This window comes from Camelus dromedarius, chromosome 7 (genome assembly GCF_036321535.1).
Source record: "Camelus dromedarius isolate mCamDro1 chromosome 7, mCamDro1.pat, whole genome shotgun sequence".
Taxonomy (NCBI): domain Eukaryota; kingdom Metazoa; phylum Chordata; class Mammalia; order Artiodactyla; family Camelidae; genus Camelus; species Camelus dromedarius.
Window position 1 is genome coordinate 70,525,150 of NC_087442.1, and position 17,283 is coordinate 70,542,432.

General features: G+C 36.6%; 1 protein-coding gene across 6 annotated transcripts in view; it reads left to right on the forward strand.

Annotated features, from left to right (window-relative positions):
• The window catches only part of CACNA2D1 (calcium voltage-gated channel auxiliary subunit alpha2delta 1), a 425,079-nt gene that overhangs the window by 304,912 nt on the left and 102,884 nt on the right, over positions 1 to 17,283 (forward strand). For all 6 annotated transcript variants that reach the window (XM_064487623.1, XM_064487624.1, XM_064487625.1 and 3 more), the window contains exons 8-10: positions 10,251 to 10,320; positions 12,544 to 12,594; positions 14,892 to 14,991. In XM_064487623.1, the coding sequence (XP_064343693.1) occupies positions 10,251 to 10,320; positions 12,544 to 12,594; positions 14,892 to 14,991 (221 nt within the window). The remainder of the gene's footprint in view (positions 1 to 10,250; positions 10,321 to 12,543; positions 12,595 to 14,891; positions 14,992 to 17,283) is intronic.

Consider the following 17,283-nt stretch of genomic DNA (forward strand, 5'->3'; position numbering starts at 1 on the left):
ATAGAGGTTTGTTTCTCACTGAAACAAAAAATTAGCAGAGATGAGGGCTGATAAGGTAGTGTCACATAAAAGGGGTTCACACTTCTATTTTATTTCTCTGTAATCCTCTGAGTATGTCGTCAGCCTCAATGTCTACCACTGTTACTTGTGTTTTTTCTTAAGGGACAAAGAATGATATTCCTCCATTTTTAAAGTCACTTTCTAGAAGTCTTACAAAGCCTTTCCTGAAACTTATGCAGCATTGGCCAGAGTTTAGTGGTCTCATGGTCACAGTGACCTTCAGGGTGCCACGTACACAGCTAACAAGCAGGATCTGTATTAAGACTAGGAGAAGAGGCACAGGGGGACAAACACAGCTCTGCTGTGGTTACCCTTTGTGCAGATCTGTGCTTTAAAATAGCAAGTTATTTCTGCTCTGCAGCAAATTTTAACCAGATTAGGGAGTCAAAAATTTATACATCTTGAAATTTAAATTAAAATACAAATCACTAAGTAATTAAATGCCAAGGAAATTAGACAGACTGTAGTCATAGATTTGCTACAGTTTTTAAAAAGTCAGGGTCATTATATGCCAGAGTCATGGGAGAGGTTTACAAACTGGATTGAAAATCAAGTCAATGAAGTAGAAAAGGCAAAACCTCTTTAGGGGCAAGAAAGGCATAAAGCAAAAAACGGGGAGGTGAACAAGTGCTACTGGAGGCTAGTGAGCCTCATTAATGTAATAGGTTGTTACAGAGGAAGAGTGATAACAAATCGCAAGGTTTATTAGTGGTGGGTTATGTGGCCTTGAATGTCATATGATTTGTCTGGGATTTAATGTGCTGGAAAATACACATTTTAGGGCACAGTGAAATACTTTGGTTAAAGCAGTGTTTATTTTGATTGGAAGGAGAAACACATAGGAAACCTTGACCAGAAGATATGCTATTATAATGATCAGATGTGGAATTTTAAATATCTGAACATGGGACAAGTAGAAATTGAAAAAGAAGAATCTTTGGATATAAAAATGAGAATATTAGAAACTTAAAAAAAAAAACCTAACTGATACATATTGCAAAATGATTACAACATAGTGCTAACTAACACTTGTCACTCGAGGTAATTACCATTTCTTCTTTGTGGTAAGAACACTTAATATCTACTCTCTTGGCAACTTTCAAGTATATAATATAGTATTATTAACAATAATCACTATTCACTGTATATAATGCTGTACGTTAGATGCTCAGAACTCATTTGTCTTCTAACTGGAAGTTTGTACCCTTTGACTAACATCTCCCTATTTCTCCAGCCTCCAGTAACCACCATTCTCTCTGTTTCTGCAAGTTTGGTGTTTTTAGATTGTATATGTAAGTGATAACATAAAGTATTTGTCTTCTTTCTCTCTCTGGCTTATTTCACTTCACCCTCATATAATTGTATCAAATCGATGTCTTAAACTTATGCAGTGTTATATCTGAATTATAGCTCAATTTAAAATGAGAAAAGTATAAAAATAAATACATAAATTTAGCTGCAGACCTAGGGTATAACTGAAGACCACTATAATATTTAATTTGAGTGAATATGAGAATGTTTACTGAAAATATCAGAAGTATTTTTATTGGGGGACTAAAGGGATGAGATTGATTTAGAACAATAACATTTGACGTATTGACAGGAGAGTGCAGAGTAGCTCTGTTTATACCCAAACACAAGGTCTATATTCTGAATTACATGACTGGCTTTTCTATGTACCATCAATCAGTTGTGTTGCCTGGGGGACACATGGGATATATCTACAGAATAATATATTATTTTGAAATTCTCAAATGATTCCGATTTACAGAGGTAATTAGGTAGCCTCATTTTTAGTGCCTTTTGCATAACCTCGTCTCATACCTGAATCTGTTGTTCTTCATATATAAGGGTTGCAATAGTTGTTAATTTGATCCTGTTAAAGTTATGATCCAGTCATGCTTAAAGTGATTAAATGATTTCTTTTATTGCTGACAAGTGAGAGCAGTTAAGTAGGATGCTAATATGAAAATGAAAGTTAATCATAATTTGATAGGGGATAACACTGTGTATCAAATACATGAATAGGTATGGTTAAAAAGCTTTAGCTCTTTTTAACTTCTAAAATGTACTTCTCATTCTGTTCCTTTTTCTTTGTTTTATTGCTAAATTTTTCTCTATGTAGCACGTACTTGAACTTATTTTCCAATCAATGTTCCTCATCTGTTACTTCTGAGACTTGGTGTTTAGGTTTATTTCTGAGTCACAGCTAGTAACTGCATGTGGACCATCTAAATGATTAAGTCTTTGTGTACTATCTACTTTACTGATTATTCCACTTAACCACACTTGTGCATGTTACCTGCTACTCCTGCTGACAGAAGGTGTCCCTTTACATTACATGGAAGTGTTTTACGTGAGCTGTCTGACATATGCAGAATTACCAGCAAATCACTTTGTAGTAAGTGCTTTAATTTTTTAAACTGTGGTAATTTATCCTTGGCTCTAATACTGTGTATCTGTATGTGAGTTTCCAGTGCTTATTTATCAATAAATTAGAGAAGTGTCCTGGATACAGTACAGTGGAGATATCAAAGGCACTCTCAAGCCAGTGCAGTAATATCATTTGGACATCAACTCTAAAATCTGAAGAGAAGTTGACCAATTATGTCAATATTGTCAAGTGTGAGTTGGAAGGAGGAAAACTGATAAGAACAAGCAAAACTGCTGTTTCTGAAGGAACCAAGGATAGGGGCGTACCCTAAGGGTTCAGACTGCAGTAAGAGAGAATTTTGCTCTGGAGGAGCCCAAAGGTAGATGAAGGAAAAAAAATATAAACACATTAACAGGCCTCTAAAATTTTTTTAAAGAAGCATCTATTAAACTTATTAAAAAGTTACCTGGAGCACAACTAAGATGATCACTTCTAGTAAAATTAAAGTCTGTAATTGTTCATTTAGTGACATCTGGCTCACTTACTGTGGCCTTCAGACCATCCAGAGACTCTAACCCAACCTATATCTTGAACTTCACTTCTTCCTGTACAGTTAAACCTTTGTCATGTACCCCAAATTGCCTTTTTTGAACTTTTTAAACTTTTATTTCATTCTTTTTTCTACAACCTGCCCCCCTTTTTTCATATCTCTTTATGCTTTAATTCCCAGAGCCCCATTTCTAGTCATGTGCATCTTATCCATCATGCAAGATAGAATACAGACACTACCTTTCATGTGAAAGCTTTCCCATAAGCAATCTGTCTTTATTTTGTTCTCTCAGAGAACTTGATTTTTGTCTATATTACAACAGTTACCAAATTTTATCTTCCTTCGGAGTTTATTTGCATATGGTCTGTTTCAAAAAGCATGGCAATATAAGTAACTGCAGATAAAGCTGACTACATATAAATTTGTGTGTGTGTGTGTCCTGTGTGTTTGTGCAAGTGCGTGCGCCCGATAGCACCTAACAGCACTTTCCATAGAGTGAAGAATAGGTATTTTGCTAAATGAAGCTAGATAAGCAAGTCAGGATCATACTAGAGCTGAAAACAAGTATCACAGTAGAACTTCAGAGAATTCGGTTTCTAAATAAAATGAAACCAAAGGAAAAACAGATGGAAAACACCAGGAAACGGAGAGTGACATTTAGCTGTGTGCCTGCTATATACCTTTCCCATCCTACCCTCTTACCTCTGCCAGTGTTCTCCATGGGGTTTCTGGGGTAGCCTTGTGAAGTCAGTTTTTAGATTGCCAGGAAGTTTTGTTGGCTGTGTGACACCAGCCTGTATCATGGGGAGAGGGCAGAATGGGAAAATGGTATGATATTCCAAGCCCCAGTCATAAGAATATGCTTTTGAGTAGTCGAAATCTAAGCCCATCTTATAATTATTATTTGAAAAAATCTGCAACCTCTAATAAGTAATGCCAGTGATGCAATGATACTGTTTTCCAATATCCACATATGGAGTCTTATTATATGCCAACTCTAGTGCTAAGTGTTATGTGTATAAATTATTGAATTTTAGCTGTAACTCTTGGAAGTGGGAACCGTTACCCCATTTTACTGGAAATGGTGAAGTAATTTATCCAGTGAAAATCTAGGTAGACTAGCTCCGAAACGTAATCTCCTAAATTCTTCACTAGGCTGTTTCCAATCAGAGAAGAAAATGTTAAGGAAGAGACAAAGGAATAGGCTCTTATTAGCATTTACACAGTTGGGATGACTGTCTTCTAGTCTCATCTTCAGCCTGTGAGTCCCACAAGTGGTTCTGTAAGATAAAGCTTCGGTCATTCAGCGTTTGAAAACTTGATCTGGGAATGACTGTTGATTTGGGACCAGTTACTTTTCAGAAACATTTATCTACCCCCATATTCAGCATTGATACATGAAAGACAAGATAGAGAACATAACTGCCTAGATTCTAGCAATATACATATTATATAGCAATAAGCAATTTCCTAAGGCCAAAATAATATTCTCTTAAGAAGATAAAAGAATGTAAGAAAAAATAGTGAAGCAGATTTCAAACATTCTATGGAGCTTTTGCCTCTTAGACATTCTCCAAGCTTTAAAACTTGAGTCAGATCTGTGTCACTGGGAAAAGTTCTGACCTATATCAGAATATTGATTCAATTACTTAGGCACTGGCTAACATACTAGAGACTATAAATATTTCTCTCTGGTAAAAGTCCTGCCTAATAGGTAAATCTGTTGGTCGGGGTAAGTCTGGTCCATGAGGTTTCCAGTGACTGAGGGTTCCATCTGTCTGCCATTTTTAGGTTGTTGTCCTTATCTGTAGGATCAAAATTGAATCAACACCACTACATCCACGGTTGAGGCCAAAAGAAAAGGGGGAAAACAGTGAAAGGCAAGAAACAAGACCCCCAAATGTACATATATCACTTCTGCTCGCTTGCTATCACCTGAACTTTTATCACATTAGCCCACCATGACAAGAGAGACCGAGAAGTATAGTTTTCTTGTGGGCAGCCAACTGAAACTTGAGGGGAACTGTTACTAGAAGGAAGATCAGAAGTGTGTATTGAAGCCCTGTCACAGTCCGCTCCTCTGGGAGTACAAATATCTGTGCACACGCTTTTTCCCACACATAGGACACACTTACCTCCTTTCCGTAGGAGATGATCCGAAGTCCCAACAAGTTTGTACCTCCAGCTCAAAGTTCAGGATCTGCGGTTCACATGCAGTTCTTTCCATCACATGGACATGACTTTCCACAATTTAGGTACTTATAATATAGCAGAGTATCAGTTCCTTTCTTTGCCCTATTCCCATGACTGCTCAGAAACCTAATATGCAATGGTGGTATACTCTGAATGAGGATAAAACCCCTATTTGGAAAAAGATAAAAATACAAAGCAATCCCTGGTCCATGTTATAGATCACAATCTGTCAGACAAGAAAATACAAAGACCTCCTCCTCCCACGTTAAGTAAATTTCTTGATTAGCCTATCTGACTGCTCCCGGTAGTGTTCTGTGGTTGCAGCTCTTTTGTCTGTAACCCTTTCCAGCCCATGTGAAGGGGCATGCTTGGAGTTAAACAGCTTTCATATCTTGTGTTTTTCATACAGGTTTAGAGCTTGAAAATTGCTCTACAGTTCTAAACAATTGTAAGATTCCCATAGACTAGGCTTGTGCTTTCTTCGGTAGCACAAACAACATTGATGACAACTTAGTTGGCTTCTAGTCCTTTTGTTCTAGTGACCTCAGCCCTAAGATTTAGTCTAGAGATCACTCTTAAGTCTAACATCTTCTGTATTTACTGGATTCTGAATTTAGCCCATTCTCATCTCACTCATTGTAAAGGTGAGTGACTTGAAGACGTTGCTGAGAATAGAAAATTTGATGTTATAATGGTAGTGGCTATTGCTCATTTCTTAATTGTCTGTCTGTACCTGTGGCAGAGGCTGCTGGCTCACCATCAAAGTTCTGTCCTTGCATTCCAAGCTGACATCTTGCTTTTGGGCATGACTGCCTAACCAGGGACCATTTTTGCACCTGTGTAGAGCCATGCGACTAGTTCTTACCAGTAGGTTGTGAGTGAAAGTAATATGTGTCACTCCAAACTTGCGATTGTTATAACTTGGTTGTTCCTTCCCCTGGGAACTTCCCTCCCTCTAGCAGATGCATGCCAATGCCCTAGGTGACCTTAGAAACCAACTGTTGAAGGATGCAAAAGCTGCTCCAGCTGTAGGTCTCTGAATACCTGCTTGGAGCTGGATTTATGCCCCTGTGACAGGTAATACCTTACTTAGTCTGTTACATGAGAGAGAAATACACATTACTCTGCAGAAAAGAAGATCTGAGATTGCTCATTAAGTCATTTTCTTTTACCATAGCTAATATAGAATCTCTGTTCATATTTAGAGTATTTGCCAGGTTAAAAGCTTTGCTGGGGAGCAGAACCCATTTACTACCTCAAAATCTGAAGAGGATGGGTACTTGCTTCTAAATGTACTGGCACCTTGGTATGGATACATAATCCTCACTCGGTTGATGAGACTTACCTGGCCCTTGATGGGGGAGCTGTGACACAAATTAGGGTCTGTGTAGAATTCATGCTAGGATGGTAGTGTTGGGCAGCAACACTCAGATCAGATTCCTGGAAATTTTGGGAGCTTTGCAGTACACATTTATTGAATTAATGTTGGCTTAAAAAAATCCAAATTCATTATCTTGGCTTGCAGTTCAGAACCATGACTAATACGCCATAGGAGATGACTGAGACTACAAAAATGATTCACATAACATCAATTAGATCCGGACAATAGAACCAGGCTTGGCTTTTATAAGCATTTTTGAGTATATGAAATTTACTTTTTTTTTAATCTTCCTATGAGACTAAAAATGTGAAGTCTTTTAGAATTAGAAAAATGCATTTTAAGCTGTTAATTGGAAATGCAATCAGATGTCATTAGAAATGGTCTTTCTATCAAGAGACTCAGCCCTCAATTCATCATTTTGTACTTTATTTCCTAGCAGAAATTTTAAGAAAACTGATACTGTATTGTTTTTAGACCATGTGAACTAGAAATGGCCCTACAATCTGCATATTTTCTCAAGAATATTGCAGTAATCTGAATTAATGTATGGGTCCATACCTCTTTAAAATCAGTAATTAGTAACTGACATAGCACATCCCAAATGTCACATGAATTAGAAATGTCACCCACCCAATAGATGTAGTCAAAGATACACCCACTGTTCTCTTTTTTTTTTTTTTTTTGGAATCAGGAAAAAAACAAAAGTGATCATGATCACCATGAATGATGGCATTTGGAAGTGGGATGTCCACATTATAGGCTGTCATTTCCATTCCTTTCTCTTATCATTCCTAAATCTCATTGAAAAGCAAAAGGGACATCTGAAGTGAGCATCATTTCACTTTTTGCAGGGATTGTGGAAGCTCTGATTTCCTTTCATGTAGCTTTCACTGTACCTCATTAGGAAACTGATCACTTCAGGGAATTGCACTGTATGGTTATTATCCTTTTTACCATTTGACCTTCCATATTTCTGAGCCTATATAAATAATGTACCACATAAGTGCCACAATGGGATTTTACGAGAAACTAATTAGTAATATTGCAGAAGAAAGTCTGTTATTTAATTTTAACATAATATAAATATCTTAATTTAATGTAACCAAGGAATGTTTCCTAATAGTAAATATCTCAGCCAACTTCTAAGATGACATTATTATTTTTAAATATAGACCATCTGAGATGATAAACTATATTAAAATAGAATGGTTTGGCTCAATGCTGTAAATTATGGCCCTTTTGTTCTGTCTTAAAGAAATAAATGTTATGGAACATAGTAATACATACCACAGTTAATTTCAATTAGTAATTGTAGTGATAACAGAAATCCTAGGTAAATGTGCTCTGCAAATAATTCCAAAATCTAATTTAAATGTGACTTTCAGATTCCAGTTTTGTTAAACCATTTTTGAAATTCATTGGTTGACCACTGTCAACTCACGGAGGCCTCTGTTGTATTGACAGTGGTGACTAATCTCAGTTCTCAAGCAGCAAAACATTGGTATCAGTCTGAGTCCAGTTGGGAAAGGGAACACAATGTTTTCAATAGGGAAAGTTCATTTTTCTAATAAAGAATTGTTAAGAATAGCAGGAATTAGAGTAATGAGGGATTGGCTAGAAGTATAAAAAACTAAATATTGAAATGCCAGATAAAATATTACGTTGTTTAATGTTTCATAACTGCCACCCCAGGACAGAAGTAGATAACCCAAGGAAGAGACTTCAGTCCCTCAGTGCCCCTGGATTGAGATCCAGATCTCCTTATAGAGTACGTAGTCATGGCCCGCCAGTTGGCAGAGAAGGCACTCTAGTGTCACACGGGAAGGATTTGCTGAAAGCTCACCCTGTAAAGGGTTCTAGGTATCTCATCAGAGGCATTCCACCAGAAGATTGCCTTAGGGGTGCTGCTGTCCACTAGGTGCTGGAGAACCTGAGAAGGCCACAGGAGCCTTGGTGGGGAGAAGCCACCCATGAGCTCGGGAAAAAATTCACGCACCACAGGAGCCCGACACCAGGACAGCCACATGTGCTGCCAGACCCTCTGAGCAGACCAATCAGGCCCGGAGGCAGAGCCCTCTTCTCATTCAGTGTCTGTCATCATCCGCTGACAAAGCGTAGAATTGTGCTAGTTGGTAAAGGAAAAACATTTAAAGGACCCAGAGCCATTTTTCATAGATGAAGATAAAAGGGTGAATTTGGAGCTGAGAGGCAATAAATATACAACCAGAACAACATTGTGCTGAAAGAAGGGTATGATTTGTTTACATTTTTAGTTACTCTAAAGACCCTAACTTGAGTTAATTAATAGTTGAAAGTGAGCTGACATGTCAACCTGCATGCATATTGCTTAATTCCAATGCTACCACAGAAAGGGGGAAAAATGTCATATTTAGCTCACTGGCTCTGGGTTTCTACAAATGCAAATTGAAAGAATTAAAGTAAATTTGCTATTTCACTTGCAATGACTGTATCTTTAAGTGGTTGTTGAGGGAGTGCTTTATTTAAACTTAACTGTTTCTCAGAAGTCTGATTAGTCATTTAAAATGAATAAATCATTTTATATTATAGCCAGTAATAAGAAAGAAATTTCACAGTCAGGGACAGGCTCAGTAGTGTATATTTTTGACATGTCCTAATTGGCCAAATGATCTTAAATTGGTTAATAAACATGATCCTCAAAAAGGTTCTACACAGTTAGCATCATTTCTCAATAAAGAAAATGCCAAAATAGATTGGAGGGCGTAAGTCATATAAATTAATATTAGGAATTTTGCCAAGAGTCGTATGTCTACACAGGTTCAAGGAGAGGAGGATTTGAGCATAAGATTATCATCCAATTCATCAGCATTTATCGTTCTCCGCTGTGTCTGACAGGTGTGTGTGTGTGTGTGTGTGTATAAAGCTTCGTGAAGCATTTTAATTAAAGTAAGCATAGATTTAATGAGAGTAAGTGTAAATTAATTGCCTTTAAAAAGCAATGCAGTTAGACTTTTCCTCATTACTGAAAAATGATAAAGGCTCTGAAACTAACAGAAGATTCTGGAATCTTGACTTGAATTATTCAGATCATTCAAATAAATATAATGAAAACAGATTTTTGTGCAGTTAATTATACTTTAACTTTTAAATTACAATTTCAAATGGATTGGCCATTATCAAATGTGTGAATAATCAAGTTAAAAATCATGCTATTATGTGATAACAGTCCAAGAAAAACAACAATCATTTTATAGACCAAGATATTATAGCATTTACTGAAAATACAAGGAGCGAAAAATTGAAAGCGCAGTTTCCATTAGTGGCAAATAAATTTTCTTTTAAGGTCAATTTTTCTGTTGGCAGAGGAGAAAGAAAAGGTACAACCTCCGGACACCTGGTAAAACGTATTATTTAGCACCTGGAAAATGCCTATGTCTACAAGTTATTTCTGAAATAATTTTTTAAAATACAGACTTATGCAGCTTTCTTCTGTACTGCAGAATTGTTTTCCATTTTAAAAAAGGAAAAGATTAAAGGCAGAAAAGTAGGATCTCCCATTTTATCATTGCTCTGGATAAGTGGAATATGTCTGTGGTGGTTTGTGATTAAAAAAAAAATTTTCCTAGCTAATGTCTAAGACTTTGATTTTATTTCTCTCTTTTAAATTTAATTTCTCTCTTGCTTTCTCTCCCTCTCTGTCTCTCTCTTTTAAGCTTCTCCATGGGTTGATAACAGCAGAACTCTGAACAAGATTGACCTGTATGATGTACGCAGGAGACCCTGGTAAGAATTTTGGGGTGGTCATGAAAAGATGAAAAGGACAAAGTAAGGTTTTATTTGTTGTTGTTGCTGTTGTTGTTCAAAAGTTGGAGGGAATCTTTCCATTGTAAGATGAATATTTTCTAATTATTTAAAGAGCTCTGGTGGGGTTTTTTTTCTATTATACATTTGAATTTTTTATATGTTTATACTTTTAAAAACAGTTAAAGCTAAATGAAAGTGATGGGTTCAGTGGGCAGTGATAATGAATATTGTTGAAATGATTTGTAAAATGCATTTCAAATGGACTATTTTCAGTTTTACAGTCAATGTCATCTCTGAATCTCTTTCGGCTGGTGGGGATTTCTGTTGAAAGGCTCCCAGTTTGCTTGGGGTAGGGCTCTTACAAAGCATCTAGATAGAGTGGAAGGCACTTTGCCTCTGGCAGTGAACTAATGAGAACTGGCCTCAAGGAAAGAGCTGCCCCTAGTTGTAGTCACACAGCTTAGGTTTTATTTTTCCAGAAAGAAAGCGTATTTGTTCCTCACTACTAAAGCAGCTCATTCTCCTAACACATAAATGGAAAAATACCAAAGAACTCATAATTCTACTCACTCATTAAGAATTATTAAACTCATGTGTTTTAATTGATTTTTTAGTGTATTTAGTATATAGATTTATCTTTTTTAATGAGTTCACACGTTATACAGTATACTGCTTTGTCACCTACTCTTTCATATCAGTAACTTTGAGTACTTTTTCGTAAAACACTTAACATCATTGTAAAGAATGACTGTATGGTAACTTACTTTAAAAAATCCCCTGTTACTGGACATTTAGATTATTTCTTACTTTTTGCTAGGGTTCAGACAAATTCTAAGACATAGAATTGCATAATGGTTGATACAAAGAAATGTATTTAAGGCTTTTAAAATGTCCTGTTAAACATCCCAATAACAATTTACATGAACACCAACCATGTGTAATAGTACCAGATATTAGTAAAATATATTATCCTTGTTAATATTTCTCAAAGTCAGTGGCTTTGGAGTCATGGGTTATTGAGTGGATGCAAAGACTATGACATCACATGATTTGGGGTCAGGAACCAGTTGTTTTGGTGGAAATTTAGAAACTAGGTGCCAACCAGAAGAGACAGACAATACCCTGTCCTGTCAGCTCCATGGAGAGGCATGCTAGGACCCTTTATCAAGATAGAAGACATGAACTAGATTTGCCTTCCATTGGAATGTCCCAGCAACCCTGCCTTTTTTACCTTCTTATAGGGAAACAAACTGGAGTACAAGTTATGAACTCTGTTCCAGGACCATGTAGTCCTGAGTAGTTACGCTAGATGTTGTCTGAAAACTTCCTGGCAAGGCTTGTGAGAAGTTGGAAGATTTGGAGTCATGGGCAATAAATAGAACGTTGAGTTCAGATGCAGGCCTGTGGGGGAGGCAGGCCACCAGTTCCCCATCAGTCTGTGACCAGGCAACATGGGCTTTTGGGATTATTCACCTGCAGTTAAGTTTATCTCTACAGTGGCTGGACTATCTAAATAAAAGTCTCCTAGACTCTCTTTTCACATACAGAGATTCTCAGTCTGTAGGGCTGGGGCTGGCTGTGGGAATCAGCATTTTGAGCTGGCTCTCCAGGTGATTTTTAGATACTATAAAGCTTAAGAGTCACTACTTGAAAGTCTTGGAAATAACATTATATATCATTCTGTTTTTAATTACTTTATTGTTCCTTTGTGTTTATTTTCTGTTGATGCCGGTTTTTGACACTCCTAGACCACTGATCTACTTTTGTGGGATTTTTTTTTTTTTTTGCATTTAAATATATGACATAATCTTATTGTTTGTTTTTAGTAGTATTCCTTAGAGTGAGTTTTACAACCTGTGGTCAGCAAAATGGAGTTTAGGATAACTTTTTTTTAAGGGAAATGGTCTTCCAGAAGTCAATTTCTTTTGTTCCTACTATTAAAAACACATTTCTTATTCCCTTTTCAGAAATATCTGTAAAGCATACTTCAAATATTATGCCTCTGACATTTCTACCATATTAAATATAGCTTTTTAAAGTTGATGTTACAGAATTGTGAATAAAAAGCATGTTGTCTACCCAGATAGAGTGGAAGTAGGGCCTTGCTTGGAAATATTTCAGAGATAAGTAAATAGCAATTGATTAAATATCAATGTTTGGTATTTTGCAGGAGAAAAACTATTCATATGTTATTTGTTTCAGGTACATTCAAGGAGCTGCATCTCCTAAAGACATGCTTATTCTGGTTGATGTGTGAGTAGCTAAATAGTATATATTTTTATGTACTGAGAATATGGGGAGGGTTTTAGATACCAGTAATAGGTTGGGACTAAGAAATAGGTTGGAAGAAGAAAGACCAAGAATAATTATGATGACTTTTATATCCAAACAAAGAAATCAACTTAAGACAGTCACAAAACAAAAGTCTCTGAGTGAAAATGAGGGGAATCTATGTCAGGACTGAAAATTATGGCATGGTTTTAAAGTTTGGGCTTTCTCAGAAATTACTAATTTGCTTACAGTTTTTGTCTTTATATTTTAAACAATATTAAAATCCATGGTGCTAAAACTAATCAGTTCTTGCTACCAAAGAAGTAGAATTGTTTACTTGGCATGTAGTCATTAATGATTTAAGTATCTTTTAGGAATTTGACCAGAAAATAAACAAATATTAAATAAGTAATGTAAATACTGGGACTTTGTCAAGGGAAATGCTGATATATAAGAAAAAAATTTATGAGTTTTTATTACTGTTTATTTTATTTGTTTGTCACATTGCTTCAAGTTAGATCTCTGTGTGTATGTGTGTGTAATCTTCTGTAATAAGACTGAAGATGAAATTGTAGAACATGGAAACGAATGTATGCTGCTATGGAGATTTAGTTTTTAAGAGAAATACCAATAATTAAAAACATGAGTTACAAAATGCTTATGTTATTTTCCCTGAAAGGAAATGCCATAGTGAAGAAACAGAATCCATTTGGTGGACAACTAAATCTCTATCACAGGATTTAGTTTATTTCAGCCTTTAAGAATTTCTCCATTATGACTTGAAGCAAAAACTTTAAATTTATGTCCTAGCCTGAGAAAGAGAAGATAAGTGAATTCGACACATGTAACTTAAATATTAATTCTCATTTTGTTTGTTAAAATGCATTTAAACTGCATCTGGTTATAATTAAATTATTGTAGAGTTTGTATATATGCTAATCATTGATGTTCATCTTAAGTATAAACCTAAATGGTAAAGCAATAAGTTATAATCTTATTGGATGTATGCTAATTTTCAGAAATAATTTATCATATTAAAATATTTGGGATCCCACGTGCAGATTCCAAGATTAAAAACATATATGAAGTTGAAATCTCAATATTAAAAATTATTCTAACAGAAATGTATTGAAGGTTTCCTATATATAGTGTGATAATATAAAGATGGTTAGGACGTGATCCTTGATCTCAAAGATGATTCAAATATGTAGTGAAATTAAACCGCATTCATGAACTACAATAATTGTAGAAGGTGATAGATAGGAAATAGGGCACAGCACTAAAGGAGTCCATAGGGGAGAGGGTGTACTTCGATTTAAAGTGTCAGGAAAGACTTCATTAAGTAGATACTACTGGAATTGAATCCTTATAGCTGATTTAGCAAGGCAGGCACAGGAAGGGAGAGGAAGGAGAGTGCAATTTCAGGTGGTTGAATTGACAGAAGCAAAGCGGCAGAGGTGAGAACCTTTGGGGGAACTGTATCAAGGAGGTGGAAGGAGAGAGAGAAAAGATTACAAAAGGTTTTGAATGCCAGGCTGTTAAGATTGTTGGCTGTTTTGTAGGTCACTGTGAGCTGTTAATAGTGTTGGGTCAAGGTATGTTGCCAGAATTCTCACCTGTTAGCATGGGGAGGAGAAGGGACTCGGATGGATGGCATGACTGTTTCCCTAGCTCAGGGTCTTGAGGTACTGAAGACCTGAGCCAGAGGGGAGAGAGGATGGAAAGAAGGCTGCTGCTCTGGGGGCACTGTTCAGTGGGCTGAAGAAGGGAGATTGTCTGAATTGGTGGGCAGTTGAGAGGCAGAAGGAAATAGAATGACTGAGATCTAGTGTGCTAATACCAAGGACATATGTAAGAAGGAAAAATATGTTTGAGACTGATCTGTCATTTTGCACATTGAGCCTGCAGTGGTTTAACAAGCTGCTAGAAGTGTAAAGCTGGGGCAAAGTTGGGACCTAGAGAAGTAAAAGTGGGACTTAATAGCCATAGTTTCTTAAAACTGTCACTTGATATGTACTTTTCATCACTGCAGTTAGAAGTAAATGCATTCTGATGCTAGTAGGAAAGAAAGACAAGATTTCTTGTAATTTTAGTTGCTATCAAAAAGTATGACTTTTTCTAATACTGATTTTTTTAAAGGCAAAATTATTATTTGAATAGTACAGAAATGATTTACAGCCAGTGCACAAAATGCGTTTCCTTAGGGTATCTGATGTTCACTATATACGTGATCATTAACATGCATGGACCCTTTTTTTTTCTTTTTCTTTTTTTTTTAGGAGTGGGAGTGTTAGTGGATTGACACTTAAACTGATCCGAACATCTGTCTCTGAAATGCTGGAAACCCTCTCAGATGACGATTTTGTGAATGTAGCGTCAGTAAGTATATGATGACTGCATTTTTGCTGAGTTAAATTTGCAGTTTCTATCTCCCTCTGGTGTTAAATATTTGAAAGTGCTTTGTCATAGACAGGCTGAGATGTTTCTGGTTCTATTACAAGACTATCTTACTGAGGCTATTCTATCTCGTTACTCCTGTACTCCATACCAAGGTGCTTTCTGAATGTCTGAGATCTTACCCTGAATGAAGTCGTAATGAGCATGAAGGAAAATCAGTATGTATATTCTCTTAAACAGTTGACACAGACCCCTATACCCATTGATGGCATTATCATAACACCCAGTAAATAATGACATGGTAATATAATGATATGACAATTTTTTGGTCATTAAAATGTCCATTTTTCACACTGAACATCTATCCATAATGTATTATGTTTTTAAAGTATTTTTTTTATTAACATGAGAACAAATAGATATTTGAATGTGTCTTCTTAAAAGTGTTGTTTCCAGGAACCATTTTAGACCTTCCTACTCTTAGCTAGAGAACATTGAACTCTGAAGCAATAAAACGGGACAGAATGAATGTTACCATGTCTCATTTTAATGCATAGAACTTTGGCAGAAAATTTCACAGGTGTTTACCAGCGGCTATAATTTCACGTTTGAAATTTCACAGAGATGAAAGTGAGGGAAGAATGATTTGTGGTGAGGTCATTTTGTGTTGAGCCAAGGAGAATGAATCTCTCTGGCAAGCCACATGGGAGGAAGAAGTTGGAGCAGCTGGCCTAGGGACAGTTTACTCCCTTTACTGGAAGTGCACCCTCTGGAAAAAAATAGACAGAGGAATTGGGTATCATTGCTTGTCAACCAGAACTGATGACCACGTATTTTTTTGCCTCAAGATCCATCAATATCCATTGCCTCGCATGTTCTCCCAGTGTCTCCTGGTTCATATTAGACAGATCTTGCATCTCTTTTGTTGAATGTTCTTATATTCAGAGACTTTTTTTCCACGTGGGCCATGTTGAGACCTGATCTGTTATTACCTAGAGCCTTAAGGGGAGATGAGGTCAAATCTTGAGGATAGCAAGCATCATCTTTTATGGTCTCTAGTAATGGAGAAACTATTACCGTCTAAGGGGAAGAGGTTACTTCTGTCTATCCAGAGGGTATAGGGGAATCTGGCAGTGTAGTGTTGTCAGTCACATCCACCCAGATGTCCCCATTCGACTCTTGAGGTCCCATCCTTTGACTGTCAGTCCCCTGACTGTTGCATAGGAATCTAAAACGGCTGTGAATGCATACTCCTTTATAACTACATGACTTTCAAGAGCAAATTCTGTGCCTGTTTCTAACACACGTTGACCTTCTCAGATTAAGAGATAGGATCTCTTTACTGACTGCTGCGTAAGTCGTCTGGCTTTCACACTGTGTCCTTAGTTGATAGTTCGCTGACCCGAGGTTGTCAGTGATTTTAACATCAACTGACCTACTCCAAGTCCTTACAGTTACTATATTTACCATATTTTTCAAATGCTAGGTGCCTCCCCTTTATTCTGTATTATGTTCTAGTCACTGAAAATGAAAATCTTAGCATTTACGATACTGTAGCCTCTGAGGGTTTTTTTTTTCTTTACTCCAGTTGTCACTGATACATTGCCAGTTACCAGTGGAATCTTTGTTGCCACATGGCTGGTAAATGATTTGATTCTGGAATCCCATCCTGAGAATGTGTTTCTTAAGACCTCTGCTTGTATCAACTTACTTTAGCTTTCCCCTGAAATAGTTCATGAGACAAGGATTCAAGTACAAATGGCTTGAAAGTAATCCTAGGAAAGATTTAGAGAGATGTGAGAAGTAAAATAAAAAAGAGAAGAGAACTAATAAACAGTGGATTTTCAAACAAATTGCCACTCTTGAATGAGTAGAGCTTAATCCTCTGGGCAGTTCTGAGAACCAGTATAGACTGCATAAATCAGAATTATTCTTTCCAAGGGGACAGTGTGCTGGAGTATTTTAAAGTTAATGACTGTTCCCAAGGGACATTGATTCCCTAGTTTTCCCAGGCCACCATGTGCACAAGCAGAGGGCACCCAGACATCTTGGGCGGTTAAATTTGGCCTGACATGTATGGAAATATGGACAACTGAACAATGCTAATAAAAATATGTTTTAAAAGATTTTCTGACTAAGCAGTAGAGATGACTTTGAATGGATTTTACGCTTTCAACATTTAGTCAGCAACTAATGATTCTTTCCTTGTTAAAGCAGAGAAATTAGATGGGGTTCACATTGAGATTCTTAATGCCTGACAAGTTTTAAAGACCT